General features: G+C 46.1%; 1 protein-coding gene across 1 annotated transcript; it reads left to right on the top strand. All coding sequences in view use genetic code 11, as the record gives it.

The window, feature by feature from the left end:
- Positions 1–992: 992 nt before the first annotated feature.
- Positions 993–16,180, top strand: EGR_08788 (NADH dehydrogenase [ubiquinone] flavoprotein; the record flags this gene model as incomplete). The annotated part of the gene is made up of 24 exons (XM_024498037.1): positions 993–1,079; positions 2,053–2,103; positions 2,143–2,197; positions 2,278–2,413; positions 2,985–3,054; positions 3,374–3,448; positions 3,538–3,675; positions 3,800–3,942; positions 4,331–4,472; positions 6,540–6,696; positions 6,979–7,249; positions 7,332–7,414; positions 8,694–8,743; positions 8,796–8,888; positions 8,931–9,079; positions 9,115–9,626; positions 9,707–9,857; positions 10,183–10,406; positions 11,025–11,134; positions 11,630–11,704; positions 14,961–15,134; positions 15,289–15,646; positions 15,693–15,976; positions 16,049–16,180. 24 exons carry the CDS (start codon positions 993–995, stop codon positions 16,178–16,180), a joined length of 3,720 nt encoding a protein of 1,239 aa, XP_024347558.1.
- Positions 16,181–16,704: the final 524 nt, after the last annotated feature.

Raw genomic sequence — 16,704 nt, 5'->3', positions numbered from 1 at the left:
ATGGAGTTGACCTATGAGTGTGAGGTGCTTGGAAGTACCCCTTCGAAGCAATGGTGTCTCGGTTGCAGAATTGGTGTAAATGATATGTGGTTGGAGACCATCCTGGAGATTAACGCAACTAGCCTAACATCAAGTCAACCTGTAGATGATGCGGTTGAGGTTGATTGAAATGCCTGACCCTCCTTTTCAATTCGTGGCTTTACCCCCGGGGCTAAGGACGTCAAAATCGTTGGCTACAACAATGTCTGCCTCTCTTCTTTCAATTTTTCTTTTGTTTGCCGTCTGGCGATGTGAGTATTTGCCACCTACACCTGTCATCAATTTTTGAAATTGCACAAATCCCCTTAAATGCCAGCCACACAGGCGACTTTAAGTGGAGGTGACTAACAAGCCTCGCACATAATCGAAACAGGCGCCCCATCTCTCAGCGAGGCTATTTCACCATCATCCTCAAATCCCGTCTTTTGACGGTTCTCTAACATAGTCCACTCCGCGTGGGTAGACTGGAGGCTTTTTTTTATTCACTTCTTTCTCCTTTCTCTAGTCACATGCGCCATGGTGCCTTCAAGTAATTAATAAATTACCTTTTTACACACTCCATGGGTGCACACACCGCACCTGCGGACCCGCATTGGCAAATAAGATTGGCATTTCCCACTGATCTCAAAGGCCCTCCCTCGAAAAGTGCAATCTCTTCACCTAGTAAATGCTTTATCCGTAGCAGGCAGTCGTCTGAATAGAGGGAAAAGTAAAAGAAGAAAGGAAAAACTGGAGAATGCGGAAGTAGTTAGGTATCTCATCTCCTCGACTCCCCTGTCTGCTCCTCGTGGAAGTGGGCGAATCTCCACCCTGACGGACGATGTCAATTTGACCTTCACCTTACCCACACCCATCTGACAGCCAGTCTGCTGCTGATTTGACAAGTGGGGAAATGCTTTCCTTTGAACATCAAAGTGACAATCAAGTTCCAGTCAACCAGTTATTTGCCTCACATGACAATGAAGATGTTTGTGTGTATGCGCTACACTTTTGAGTGCCGCCGCTTAGATGTTACACAGGGCGGTAAAGCGTACTACGAGGTGCCTGATCGATAGTTCAAGAGGTGGTGCCACTTACAGACTCACAGAATAGGCAGAGGGAAGGGGCTTAGGAATGGCGTTTGCAGTTGTCACATTTGACTGCCTTTCGAACGCAGCGGAGATGTCATGTCAATTTCTAGTGCAAAGCCGCTGTAGGTGGTTGTTGCATTCTTGTCAATCACGTGTTTGAGGAAGTAGTTAAAAGTGGGTACGGCAACGGCGAAGCCTTTGGCTGCCAAAGTCTCCGTGAATTGAACTATGCAGGGACTTTTATATTTAGAGCGGGTTTATTGAACCCAGCTGCTAGTGCAGCGCCATAAATCACCATTAAGGTGCCAAGAATGACTTATTTTTATTACTCAGAGAGATTGAAACATCAATTACGCGATCAAAAGGTCCTACCACCAAGATAGGCGTATAAGCCTCTGAGAATGCAGTGACTGTGCAATGAACCGTGCTTTCAACACTCAAAAGTCACTTGTCATTACTCATGATGCATGTCTCATAGCACGTATTAAACTTTTGCAGCAAATTTTACCTCTCTAGTTAGAAATCTATTCATGTCTACATGACTGCTCAATTTGGCATGTCTAAACCAGTCCGTCACGCATATGTGACGCACATAAATAAAATCACGTTAATTAGTAGTATAATTAGAACAAAATACTGCCAGGTAATGACAATATTTTAAAAGAGGGGAGTCCGAGTTCTCTTTTTTGGTGCCAAATTTTCCGCTGTAAAGTTGCCTAACTTGTCAATCAGTCCATCCACTCCACCCGATTCCTCTTCGCGTCAACGATAATTTCAGCGGTAATAAATTAGAAGCAATGCCTCTCATATGAACCACACAAATAAGGCGAATTATTTAACAGATCATTTGATCGTATTTCTAGCATCTGTGAGAAGACTTTAAACATACTACTGAAATGGCAACTTAGGCTAATAAGTAATATGCATCATCTTTTCATTGCAGACAATACTTCGGGCCCCTAGGGGGGGAATAGAGACAGATTCCGACTCCGAAGTAAGTTTCCTATAATATAACTGATAATTGCCTTCTAAGAGTTCCGGTGTCGAAAACTCTGGGGACTCGCAATCGGATGATATTCCACTTCTAAGTGAGTTTTGTATTGACGCCTATGCAGCACTACTAGTTAAGGACAGTAAAATTACTAATCTTTTCTGTTTTTTGTTGTAGACGAGTCAAAAATGAACGTGCCAGACATGAATGGTGTGGTCTTGAAGAATCCAGAGCCAGTGGCGGGTAGGAGAACTGCCCTGCCTGCTCGACAATCGAGCCCCCCAACTTTCAGTTTGCTGGCGCTTTTACGAAGGTAATTTGAACATGGTTGCTATGCAGTGGTTAATAAAACATGTTGAGTGGGCTGATTGTTAGCTTGTGATATCCGGCAACAGCCGACATCATCAGAGGTTAGATTTTTGGTGCGTTTGGTGGGAGGCTAAGTACGTGATTTTGACACTTTTGGATGCTTGTGGTGGACGATATACATACCCGAGATCCAGGTGGTAAGCGCTTTAGTGATTTGTATAGCTGTTTTGGGGAAGTTTTCGCTATACTACTTCAAAGTTATTGCAAGTAGCATGTGCTTGCATGGAACGTTTGGTGCTATTCTGATCTACAATATCTTTTTTATAAAAATCTGTCTAAATTTTTTTCAATACCCATTTTAAAGCAACTATTTCTAAGCAAATTACATTGTATTTAAGTTCACGCTCATAGTATGCATCTTTTCAGACAGGAGAACTCATTCAAAATCCACTATTTGTTGATGTCCCTTTCCCGAATAACGTACTACTCATTTCCACCAGCAGTAGCAACAGGCATATGTACCGACAGATGGGCGTAAATGGCAATTTCACCCTTACATTTAAAATTAATTTTAGCAATATTGGACGCGACTTAACGAAAATGAGGCTGCCTGCCATTCTGAATGAACCGCTGAGTGTTCTTCAGGTTAGTGTCTCTTCCATCACCTTCAATTCTGTCGGAAGGCAAAAACGGAAGTGAGAGTAACTTCTTTGGCCCTCCTGTTGCTTACTTCCACAAATTAAGCCAACCACCTCCTTCCGCGATGCTTAGGCGTGGTGTTTAGCCGACGCATTGGGGTGTGTTGCTGTCTTAGTCGGGTCGGTCACACAAAACCAGAAGTTAAGTGGAAAATCGAGAATGAGAGGGCAGCGAAAAATGGAATGGCCTAGGAAAGGAATCAAGTCATGGAAGACGCCCATAAACAGTTTAGTGAATTAATAATCTTTTCCCTCTGCTGAATTAGAACCTCTGCGAAGAAATGGAATACAGTCAATTGCTGGACGCAGCGGTGGAAATGAAGGATCCAATGCAGAGGATGGTAGGTTAATTTGACAGTAAAGTCGGCGCGGGATTATTCGTTTCACCCTGTCAACGCTTTTGTTTTTTTTTGCTTGTCACCTTCTTAAGCTCTACGTAGCCACCTTCGCTATATCTGGCTACGCAAGCACAGCTACTCGAACGGCTACGAAGTCCTTTGCTCCCCTTCTGGGCGAGACTTTTGAATGCATCCGACCGGAAAAACAGTGGCGGTTCTTGGCTGAACAGGTAGGACAAAATCAGACTGGAGTCTAGAATTATTGATACACTTGAGCTATTCAGGAGTTGGTCATTCAAAGTCGAGCAGATCGTCCACTTTGGAATGAAGGCGTCTGACTTTTCCGTGTTTTAGGTGAGCAACTCCCCGCCCACTGCGACAGCCCACTGCGAATCCAAATTGTGGGTTTTCGATCAGGAATTTGGGATCAAGTACAAATTTTGGGGCAAAACCCTGGAGATCAATGCCACAGGCGGGTGTCACCTCTACTTCCCTCGGTAAGGAGGTGTGCGATCCCTTATTTGAAGTCGATTTTGATTGGTCAATCTTGTTGATACTGCTTGCATCATCTCCGAAAAATTTTTTAAGAGTGAGGTTTAGTTCCCAGGGCCCTCAGATGTCGGAATTCACCAACTTGATGCCGATCTCAGATCACTAATGGCAATGATGTAGAGGCTAAGTAATTCTAAACCGTCCCCTGCAGAAATCTCTTTTTTCTTGGGCAGTCAGTCGAATCACTTAAATGCAACGGGAAGTCGGAACTCTGAAGAGTGACGTGCGCTGTTCATCACTGCAAAAGAGCAGCGATGCTGGAAATGGAGATCGAGGGAGGTGGGGAGGCGGGCTCGAAAATACCTGATCAAGCTTAATTGTCTGTTCTCCTAGGTGGCGAGAGACGTACACGTGGAACAAGGTCACCACTTCGGTTACCAACCTGGTGTCACCTACAGGCCGCACGTTGGACCACACGGGAGACATGATGGTGGAGTGCTCGAACAGAGTGACCAGCAGTATTCACTTCAGCAAGGTGGGTCCACAAACATTACTTGGGGGGTGATGGATTTTGGAGTGGAAAAGGTGGTCGTAAGGAGGACCCGTGTTTGAGTTTATGTTGGATTTCGGTTTATCCTGCGGCTCACGCCGTCAAAAGGGATGTTTGCGTTCGCTTCAAGGTGAGAAAGTCGCACTCACTCCTTTTAACAATTCTTATATGTCCGGAAGGCAAGTCGGGGACAGAGTGACTTTGCTAGGGTACGCGGAATCGCTCCGTTCTGGCGTCCAGCGTCTCATGTGTAGCTTCACCACGCGGGAACCAGCAGCCATTGCAGCTGTGTGATGAAAGCCATCACGGTCGGGATGGCCTCCGACGTGGAGGCGACTTTTAAGCCTCCTTCGCCATTACAATCTCCTGTCTCCAAGTGGATGAGCTGAACTTCTAAACGAGTAGAGTCGTGAGGTGGTGGGGTTGTGGGGGGAAGGGTTGGGCGTCAATCACGAGGGTAAAATCACTGCCAAAAACGGGAGAATCCGATCATCCCAAGAACTTGCACCTAGTAGGGAAAAGGTCATCGTTATCAGTGAGACCTGTCCATCATGTGACATAAGTATCATGTGCTCTTGTCAAAGTATCACGCCATTTTCACCTGTAGAATGACCTCAAGGGTTTGTTAGGCACAATTCTACCGGAGCAAACAATCCTGCCTCAATTCAACCTAATCACTTTAAAACTACGTGGATTAATGGTGATGTTTATTAATAAGTCACAAAATTTGTGAAATTTAGCTGCGCTGTAATGCACTATAAAACGTGCATTCCATCACATCGAAGTTGGCTTTGATTTCTGGCATGAAGTAGGCGACTTCGGTGGGATTTTTGCATGCCTTTCTAGTCACTGAAGGAACATTTATGGTGTTAGCGCAAATGTGAGGTTTAACAGCACATGCCCAAGAAGTGGGGGGCGGGGGAGAGGCTTGTTACGAAGCCGCAGCACACATTTTGTATTCAACTTGTATAACGTTAGCCCCCCGTTCTACGCAGAGGGCCAGGAAACTCAAGGTCACACTATTCAACCGACTGGATTCTCTTCATTTTACAAGAAATTTGGCACACTGCTAGTAAATTTTTGCCTGTTTTGCCCATTTCCTCCCCTGTTTCTCATCCGAAAGCTTAGTCTTGGACAAACAATTTTACAAGCTTCCTGTATTACCAATCTATTTAAATCTCTTCTACTGAATGGCTAGGTTATTTATTGCTTTCACTGTGTGTCAGTTTAATTCAGGCGATCACAGGATCCAAGCCTGGTTAAAATCTCAGCAGTAAAACATCCATAGAAACGAAGCTACTAAAACAAGACTTGGCAGTATTTACTTGTTTTTTTTCAATGTTTGTTAGTTAAGTAGCAAGAGAAGAAATGCGACAATCGAATTCATTTTGCTTAATTTCGTGGGCTTATAGGAGTCCCACAAAATGTACGATTATATCAGCCCGCGGGCGATTTCGACAACTGTTTATACTTAGTTATCGTGATGGTAGGGTGGCATTTAGTAAAAACAAGAAGGCTGGAAAATCATAGTCTTTAATATGCTAAAGCCAAATACGCCCTTACTGACTTAAAATTACAAATTGTGCACCGGCCTTGTAGTTCCAGTGCAGTTGCCTGAGTCACCCACGAGGACGTGACAAGTTAAATCGCCCTTAAAGTAAATTGATAATTAACCTTCTTTCCTTATGCCTTGCTGTGTTTGGTCATAACTCAGAAGTTTCCCAGGTCTGCACAAGTTTTTGTACAACTTCACTTCAGTGACGAACTGTTTGTCTTGCTGCACCTTGAGTCTTTCTTGAAGTGTTGAGAGTCTATAGGCATGGCTGCGGAGCAATCTTGCCAAAACAAGGGCGTAGTCTGCTGAGTCTAAAGGGTCCGCGTATTTAACCCTACTTTCAAGCAATATATTAAGCCATCACAGATGACTGCCGGGCGTAATATAAACCGAAAATAGATTTATTCGTAACAGCCCCTAACCGAGTCTAATCCTTTAACCAATTAAGGGCAATCTCGTAAACATTAAAAATCAAGCATATTTCTCCTTATCATCAGTCCGACACTCGGCGCCAAGACACGTACCGAAGTGTCCGTGGCACCGTTCAACCGCCGCCTGGATCCTCCGAGCCGCAACGCCCTATCTACGGACGATGGGACAAGATACTTGTTTCAAGGGACGAGAACAATGACGACCGCTGTATTTGGAGGGCCAGTGAGTCCCTACACTTTACCTAAGCATAATCGTTTATCTCCTTTGATTTGACCAATGCAATATTTGAGTAATTTCCATGGACTTTAGAGTCCCTACGCACCTGCTCTATCCCCTTTCTGTGAATTAGGGCTCGTGTGAGGTCCGACTACTTCGTAGGCAGAATCACGCTCACGCTTAAAACAGATTACTTAATAGCTGATATTAAGATTTGCAGTTAAGAATATTTCAAGTTGAATTAGTCCGAAGATTTGCTGCCTTGTAATATGGTTTTCAAACCAACAGATCCCCTTCCGTCAAACTCATCTTACTACTACGGCTTCACGCAGTTTGCTATTGAACTTAACGAACCTCCAGCGCCAGATGCGGTTTCTTCTGGTCGTCTGCCAATCACCGATACGCGTCTTCGACCGGACATCCGCCTTCTGGAGCTGGGTAGAGTTGAAGACGCGGAAGCAGATAATAAAAGGATAGAAGACGAACAACGTCGTCGACTAAAGCTTTGCAGTTCACGAGATGTTGAGGGTAATAATCCCTGTAAACCCCTTTGGTTCAGGTAGATCCTTTCTGTCATCCCGCCTGCCATCGCTTAACTTCCATAAGCTTATGCAGTCACAGTTCTTTAAACCTTATTACAGCCAAAAAACAAAGCCTCTGCAAGCAGACAGGCACGGCACCTCGTATGAGTTCAATCCAGCCTACTGGCGTTATCGTGAATCCGGTGGTTTTAAGGACCTCAAGCTCCCCATTCTGTGGTAGAAGAAATGAAGAAAGAATATTTACCAGTCTAATTATCACCCCACCACCACTCGTCATTCAAGCCTTGTTAACGTCGTTACATCATCATTGTCTTCCTGACTTCGTAACTCGGCGTATTTTGTACAATACCTTAGAAGATTTGTCCTTTTTAAAATTTCTCATTGCCAATTATCGGCTGTGTAAAAAATAGGAGGCAAACACTTTGGAAGATGCACACTGGGTATGTGGCTTTCCATGCCGTCTCTAAAGCCCTAATGTGTCACGGTAGTGGGGCGGAACGCATTACGGAAGGGGCGGGGGGCTACTAACATGGCTCGAAGGCCATGACGACTAGCCGCAGTTCAGAATGTGGAAACTTAGGTGCCTGCATAGTAAAAGGTAGAGTAAGACAACGTATTAAGTCGCCAAATTGTGCATGGGCTTTTGGTGACAATCGGGAAGTTTATGCACAATAAAGGACAAGGGTATCTCATACGGGAATGAAAAGGATGGCCCAATATATGAGGGATTCCGCCCTACAAACTTGTTTTTTGCACGGTTGTGTTTAAGTACAGATCGTAACATTACAAATATTTTGCCTTAAGTACGCTTTTAACTCAGTTGTCATGCATCAATGTGTGCCATTTTCGACAATTGTCTTGAACACTACGCAAGCAGACCTTTTGACAAATACAAACTCAATAACAACAAATAAATTGGAAAAACATTAAACACAATGCAAAACAACCTGTACGAAATCTCTTTTATTTCGAATTAGTAACACGCCCAAAAGGGCCACCACTGTTGCTTACTGTCCTCATATTCACGCACCCAAAATGTGTAAAAACACTAATAGATGGTTATTTCTCTATACTACTTGGGTAGTTACACAATAACACAGAAATATTCTGATAAAAGTTTAGTTCGATTGATTTGAAGCGGATCAAGTCTGACCAATAGTCTTTGCTCTTCAACTCGCTTTTTACCTTTTACAGCCCAGGTTAGTAGCTGTAGATGGCTGGGACAGTGACACTTTTCGTTCCTTGCTGTAAGTCCTCACTTGTTTAGGTGCCTCTTTTGGTATTTAATTTGGCATAATCCAAATAAGTCGCATCTCGCTCTTGGTAGGAAAATCGTGCTGATGTAACTTATTAACCAATTTACTCATGCTCTGCGGCATGTATGCACATGATTATCATCTAATAACTTATTTTCCTCGTTAATTTGCTACATACTAAATAAGTATATTACTTCGTGCCTAGGTCGTGGCTTACGTTTTGGAACTCTTTTAACACAGATCATTCGACCCGTGGTAGGTTATTTCCTTACCTCCTACTCTGTTCGTAATCGCCTACCGTTTATAGAGCGGTGCTGCGGCCCCTCTTAAAGATGAAGATCGCATTTTTAACAACCTCTATGGCAGGCATGATTGGCATCTCAAAGGCGCAATTCAAAGAGTACAATATTTCCTTACTATAGCATATCGTGTTTATTACTAGGGCCGTTGGTACAAGACAAAGGAGATCATTTTGAAAGGTCAAGACTGGATTATTGAGGAGATTAAAAAGTCAGGTCTTCGTGGTCGTGGCGGTGCCGGATTTCCAACCGGTGTTAAGTGGGGCTTCATGCGTAAACCGGATGATGGCCGGTTTGTCTCATTTACCTCACTTATTTCTATTCTAGTCCTCGCTATTTGGTTGTTAATGGCGACGAGGGAGAGCCAGGTACCTGTAAAGACCGCGAAATCATCCGCCACGACCCACACTCTCTCATTGAGGGTTGTTTGATAGCTGGAGTCGGTAACGGTGCTCAAGCAGCCTACATCTACATTCGTGGTGAATTCTACAATGAAGCCTGTATCCTTCAAGAAGCGATCAACGAGGCCTACGATGCTGGATTGATCGGGAAAAATGCCTGTGGTTCAGGCTATGCTTTTGACGTCTACATTCATCGTGGTGGTGGTGCATACATCTGCGGTGAGGAAACCGCTCTTATTGAATCCATTGAGGGGAAGCAGGGCAAACCTCGTCTGAAACCGCCTTTTCCCGCCGATGTGGGTCTTTTTGGTTGTCCCACGACAGTGAACAACGTCGAGACGGTGGCTTCCTCGCCCACTATCTGCCGAAGGGGTGGCGAGTGGTTCGCGTCGTTTGGACGGGAGAGAAATCATGGAACCAAGCTCTTCAATATCTCTGGTAGGTTAGCCTTTCGATGAAATCTTGTCATCTTGTTTGAAGGGGGTAGTGTGTACGCCGTAGTGTTGATGCCTTTCTAGGCCATGTGAATAATCCGTGTACGGTGGAGGAGAGCATGTCGATTCCTCTGAAGGATCTGATTGAGCGTCACGCAGGTGGTGTGCGAGGAGGCTGGGACAACCTCTTGGCGGTCATTCCTGGTGGCAGTTCCACGCCAGTCATTCCAAAGAGGTGAGTTTTGTATATGGCTTCTGGGGCAATTTGCTCGTTACCCACCCCATGTCGTTACCCAGAATTCCCTCACCTTTCGAGTTGAGTCGACTATGGAAGAGTGGGGGCAATCGCCCCCTAGTGGTAGTCCCAATTGAGCTTCTAGCGTCTTATTAAATAGCATTGGTATCTTCACTGACGAAACAGCTCGCTCATAAGCGCTCGACTCACCATATCTGGGAGAATGAAATGGGAAGATAAAGCCTTAGCAAGAGTCCTAGTATGTCTGGAACATGGGTAGACTTGTAAGTAGGATAGTGATTGTGCCGGTCTTTTTGGATTACAGCATCTGCGAAACAGTGCTGATGGACTTTGACGCCCTGGCCGAGGTGCAGTCAGGTCTGGGCACCGCGGCCGTTGTGGTGATAGATAAGTCGGCGGACATAATTCGCTGTATTGCGCGTCTCAGTGAGTTTTACATGCACGAATCCTGCGGCCAATGCACGCCATGTCGCGAGGGCTGCGCGTGGATGTGGAAGGTGATGCAGCGCTTCCGTGAGTACATTCCTCGTATGTTCTTCTTATGTAGGGTATTGGTTCGGCCTTCTTGGCAGTCGATTGAGAGTAGAGCGTTTAATCGCCAAAGGGAGACTGATCCTTAGGCATTCGTTCATTCTCTCATTCCTCTCTATCCAATTAAGTGACCAATTTCGAATGTGCCCGTCCGTCCCTTCACCTACTCATTCCGTATCTAACTATCCATCCTCCCTCCGTGTTTCCATCCACCCATCTATCAGTTCTCGGAGCCCCATAGGACTGAAATAATTGAAGGACGTCTGTCAGAGTTTATCCGTCTCTCTCCTTAACCATTTGTTAGTCGATTCACTAATCCGGTTGTGCCAGTCTGTACATCAGACTCCTCATTCACTCATGTCATCTCATTCATTATCCTTCCATCTATTCACTAACCAGGCCTCGCATCGATTCCTTATCCATTCATCTTTTCTCTCTTCACATTCAGCTATTTGTGCTCCACTCATTCGTCTAGAAGCAACAGAGGTCACATGTCATTATTCAACATGTAATAATTTCGCAGTCACAGAAAAAAGTTGAGAATTGTTGGTTGCTCTGTACCAGCTTTGTAAGGCTTTCCTCTCACCTCACCTCTTTCATTGTTTGGCCACACAGAAAAGGGCAACGCGAAGGAGGAGGAGATTGAATTCCTCAACGAGATATCCAAACAAATCGAGGGTCACACCATCTGCGCCTTTGGCGAGGGCGCCTCTTGGCCTGTTCAGGTGAGATCCACTTTTTCCTTTTTGTGCGAGGAAGAGGAGATAGCGAAAGAATCGGCGAGTCATTTAAGCGCTACCACTTTTGTTAAATCAGTTGGGGAAACCGCTAGAACAAATAGGTTCATATTTCCTGGGGTCAAATAGTAGTTGGGTATGCACTCAAAGAAGCGTTGTGAACTTTCATTGAAAAGCGTAGAAGTCTTCCATTCCAAACTGGAGGTGTTTTGTGGATTCAAGCATCGCGGGGTTGTTGGCAAGACACTTCCTTCATCACCACCCGCGCCTTTGAATGCAGGCCCTCACCATTACTGATGTCATCCATCTGACTCTCATTGACGGTGACTGGTGGATGCTGCTTGTCCAAGACGCATAATGGAATGCAGGCGCACTTATCATCTACCACTGTGTCTTGTACAAGACGCTCCTTTTTCAACAGCGTGATGGTAACAATTGTACTGTTCCCTAATCTTGCCTCATTCTCTCCTCTTCCCCCGACAGGGTCTTATCCGTCACTTCACACCGGACATCAAGCGTCGAATTGCCGAGTACTCGGAGAAAAGAGTGGAGGCGTCAGTTGGCTAGTGCTCTTGGAAGCCTGTGGTGTAGTCTCCCTTCATTTCATCATATCGCGCGTTATTGTTGCCTCCACTTGGCCGTGTAGATTGTCTCCTCTACTGCTGATCGCTTTCTCCATGTAAATTAGGTAACCAAAATTGTTCCTTTTATTCGGCGTGTGTTTTTTTCCCCATCGCCATGGAAGGGTGGAAGCATTCACAGCTGTGCGTCATGGAGATGTGTATCGACGTGATGGTTAACCCCTTTGCAACCCACGTCCAAATTGCTGTTCCCTATCCTGGTGCTTTCCCCGTTGAGTGGGTATCGAGGCCTCCAACGTGAGGATCACAGTTAGTCGGGCGTGGAGAGCTTTTCTAGGCTATCCACTCGCCATCGCCGATTGGTGCAATTGCTTCCCGTAACACTCCGATGCTTTATGCTTCTTCTGTGGCTTGTCATTACTGGCGTCATCGGTTGCCACTCGAAAGGAAGACAATCAGTGTGCTCTGCTTTATTGTCTCAACCTCAGGTAATCTGTTTCCTGTACGGGCACAAATTCACGGATAAAGTAGGTGGGTCACGTATTTGTGACGCAGTGCTTAGGTAAGATAATCGAGATGCTACATGTGTAATTGATTCAAGTATCTCAAGACCACGCCAGAGGTGATCTCATTTTGGGGCACTGCATCGATGTAACTTCGTCTGGTGTTTGTTTTCTGAGGTCTTGGAAGATTAGGACGAAATGATTGGCTGGTTTGTCGGGGCTGCGTGACCTTCAAAACCAGCAGCCGGTAGGAGCACTGTTGATGTTCTTCCGCCTGAAAAACAGGAGACAGTTTTAAGTGGATGAGTGTGGAGGGGTGTAGTCGCCTCCTCTCCACTTGGTTAGTTATCCGCCTTCCACCTAATGTACCGGACTCAAAGCCACCACTCAACGTGAGGTGTGTAATGGGACTACTCTGGAAGCCTTCCAATAATCGCTCCCCCACTGCTTGTGGGATTCGGCTCCTCCGCGTCGACAGAAGGCTCTGCACTTGGCACACCAGTTCTATTCTAGAGGTATTCAGTGGTGCTGCCTCCGAGTTTATTCCTTCAAAGCAGTGGGCATTCTAGGCAACGAGCAGTCGGACTTCTTGGATTTTCTTGTCGAGTTCACAGCGTTGAGGTAGCAGTGATGCGAATGCACAAGCACCTGGGTGGACCCCTTGAAAGTGTCTGTTCTCTCTTGCAGGTGGGCTCTTCCCTTCCTGCCTTTGGTGCGATTTTCATGTCATTTTTACTGCCACCCAATCTCACTTGAAGTTGGAAGGGATTCACCTGTCAGGGGGAGGTGGTCACATCATGGCATGACACTCCCTTCGCCTTCGCTATTGTGAACATCCATTGGCGGTAGATGGAGAGAAAAAGCTGGCTTACTTCCCTCCCAGCCGCAAGATTGTAAAGTACGCATCCCATTTGTTGATACCATCGCAGTGAAGGTCATCTTCACTTCAACGAATGGACGTGCGGACGGTAGAATAGATCTAAAAAAGTTGAAGTGTCGGATGGATACAAGACGTTCGGATGGGATGGATACAGGATTGATGAAGGGATGGTGGAATGAATGAAAGGATGAATATGGGGTGGGTGGATGGATGGACGGATCCAGGATGGATGGATTTATTTGGAATACAGATTGGAATTCGCTTAATCTAAGAATTGTTATCCAGATGGTTTAATTTGCTTTACCACACATCAATGGTGGAGGACTTATCGACTTCAGCTCTGCGCTGGTTGCTTTATCCAGACTTAGAAGGGAACTGGTCTTTCCAAAGCTTCGCTTGGGAGAAGCCTGGAAATATGGTTCAAAATTGGAAGTGAAGTACTTCGTGCACAATCTTTGTCAACGCCACTTCCGGGAGGCTTCTACAACGTGGAAAGGGATTAGATGGTAACTTAATTGCATACCATCGAGGTTCATGAGCTACACTTCCTTGACTGAGAGGGGTAGAAGCATCCCCCGTCTCTGTCAATTTTCCACAGAGTTGGCGCCCTCTGTCTGCCCATCGCAGCGGTTAGTTTCAACGTCTCCGCCGGCTGTCATTACTTTATGTAGGTTAACCTACAAAGCAGGGATGAAGAACTCGCGCTTAGAAGTCACTCTTCCAATTTTTTTAGTAAATCACGTCACCAAGTATGGCAAATTTGTAAAAATTTTCGCAGTAAAAGAAGGCGAAAGAAGAAAGCACATCAGGCAACGAAACTGACAAATCAGAATTGCCTCGAATTCGCGATTTCATTGGCGCAGCGGCTCACCTTTAGCTGATTGGTTCACCAGCCGTCGAATAGTACAAGCGCCGATGCCAATGCTGACCAAAAGGATTAGGGGGTTCTACTAAGCACCCAATTGTAAGTTGCCATTATTCTTAAATTTGACATAAGCTAAAATTTTGTTCTTTTTATTCTACTTGGAGCTGTATTGCGCAATTGTCACAGTAAGGACATTGCAATGTCTCTAACTCCAGGCGACCTAAATGTCAAACGTGGCATGACTTGCTTAACTCACAGGCGGTAGTGAAGGTGGGTTAAAATACGTTCATTCTTTGCATATAATAAATTCTTTAATGCTCTGCAATTCAGCAGCATTAGGCTACAAAATCTTTTGAGTTTTGTTAAATTAATAAGCAAATTTATTAGTTTCGAACGTCTTTAACCTCAAATCCCCTCCCGGTAGCTGATCTTCAACGGGTATTCCAATACCAAATTACAAAAATAAAAGGTGAAGAAAACATTCTTAACCAACTACTGATGTAATGAGTAAATAATTAGTAACAAAAACTAACAACCACTAATATCTGGCCCGAAAGGCTGAGTAGCTAGGTACACAATCCTCCCTGTTCAGTGACTGGACTAGTTCAAAGTGTTCGTAGGTGTCAAATGGGCACAAACTCCTAACCCCCATTCAGGAGGGCCATCTTGTAGTCTTCAGGGTTATAGAAGGGGAAACTAAGGAGACCTACCAGCCCTTCAAAGACCGAGGTGAGATTTTACAAGGACCTTGAACACAGACTAACAGCGAACTAATCCATTCGCCGACGGAGTTCGCCCAGCATGCGATCAAGATGTGCTGTTAGGCATTGCTGACACCATCTGGCTCGCACAGCCAGCTGCAGACCACGGGAAGACCTTCAACGCCCCAAGAGAGAGAGAGAGGTGGGAGAGAGAGCTACCTCTCAGGGGATATAGGCGGGCATGAACCAGAGTGCCAGATCAAATTGCGACTTTAACAGGCTAGGTTCATCAGGTTCCACAGCCACAACCACCACCGTCTCAGTGGCCTCGACATCTACCACCAGCCCAAAGGCACACCCGGTTCTCCAGTAATCTGCCAATCAACCACTCCTTTGCAAAGGTGGAACCTCAACCGACATCTCGCCAGATTGCCAAAAGACCCGCACTGCTGCTAGTGGTAAGAGGCATCGCATTTGCGGCCCTCCTACGAGGACCATCTGATCCAGAGTAAAGCGCTGCATCATTTCCACTTGCCTACTTGTGCCACCATAACTGCAAATGCTCATCGGGAAAACACTCCGCAATATCAGGAGACTGTCCTTTTATTGCAGAGACCTGTCTTTACTCAGGCCCCATTCATTCCCAAGAAATACCTTCTCCTCCTCCAAAGTGGTAGAAAGGACGACAACACGGAAAAGTCATTGACAAAACCGACAAATGACTGTTGGTCAAGGTCTGCGTATCCCAAGGCCAAAGACGCTGCGTTCACGTGTTCGACATGCGCACTCACCCGCCAACCGCATGCGTGTCACCTGTCAAAGTTCATCCACCTGCCGATCAATGCTATCGAGTTGCTTTCAAATTTGACAGTTGCGCGCACACATGGCTGTCTCGAATACGACCGACTGTGGACGGTTTTGTGGACTCGTCCTCTTGGTGTACCTCTTACTACTGACGGTGAACCAGGTGGTGGGTGACACCCTCCCAATGCTCTGCTTTCTGTGGTCGATGTCAGACGCCGTCGAGCTTCTTGCCTCTTGTAAGTGCGTCTCTGCCCCCGCCTCAACGTCATCACCTCACTCGTGTGAGGCACAAGTAATGACACCTTTGTTTCCCACCGACAGATGGCGCCGGAAGGGGGAAGGTCAGAGTACTGGATTGCCCCCCACCTCTGACCATGAAAAGAAATGTGGCCTGCAAATTCACCTACCCCAACTATGGCCGGCGCCACTTCCCTCGCCCCCTCTCTCGCCCTCGTGCTCGTTTCCGCCATCCTCTACAGTCGGCATGCCTTCCAAGGTAGAGCGTTGAAGCGGTGAAGGAGCCAGGTGAGTGAATCCTTTTCCCTACCCTGCCCTGCCTTGCCTTTAGTCACCGACGTGTTGTCTGCTCTATTCTGGCGAGGTAGTCAAGGCGCGAGGTCTCACAACACGCAGGCGGATCCAAGCATCACTGCTGCTGCGGACGCGTAGTACAATGCCCACCTCAGCGTTTGAGCCTTAGGACACAGATCTCCCTCCCTCTCCCCGATTCTTCACACACCATCTCACCTCCCCACTGTGACCTCCGCCTTGAAAGGGAAACAGATGCTTTACAGAGGAGTTTGATATTACACTTCTGCATCCCCGTACCTTCGTTTTGAACGTTTGTGTGCCTGACTATCCCATCCCTGAGATCTTTCGCCGATGTCCCTACATATGAACGCCCGCTTATCCGAAATTGACGTCTGTATTGGCAAGGAACCTTCGACGCTCACCTCCTTCCACCCATTAATCCATCCAATCTTCCTTCATTCCCTCCCTTCTCCCATAGTTTTAAACTCGCCTTTTGTTGATTTTGATAGAATATAAGTATCGTTGACTGTTCACCTCTTGGACGTTGTGGCTTCACCTCCGGTGGGCACATGTGGACGTGCAGTAATTACCGACTCAGTTGCCAGAGTGACAGCCGAGTCTGATCGACGCTTACCACGACACTGAGGAGCCGTGACAGCGAATGCGTCCACCGAGCTTACGGTGACGGCCTAC

The sequence above is a fragment of the Echinococcus granulosus genome (genome assembly GCF_000524195.1).
Source record: "Echinococcus granulosus chromosome Unknown EG_S00119, whole genome shotgun sequence".
NCBI classification, from domain to species: Eukaryota; Metazoa; Platyhelminthes; class Cestoda; order Cyclophyllidea; family Taeniidae; genus Echinococcus; species Echinococcus granulosus.
This window is presented reverse-complemented; position numbering and strand designations above follow the sequence as displayed.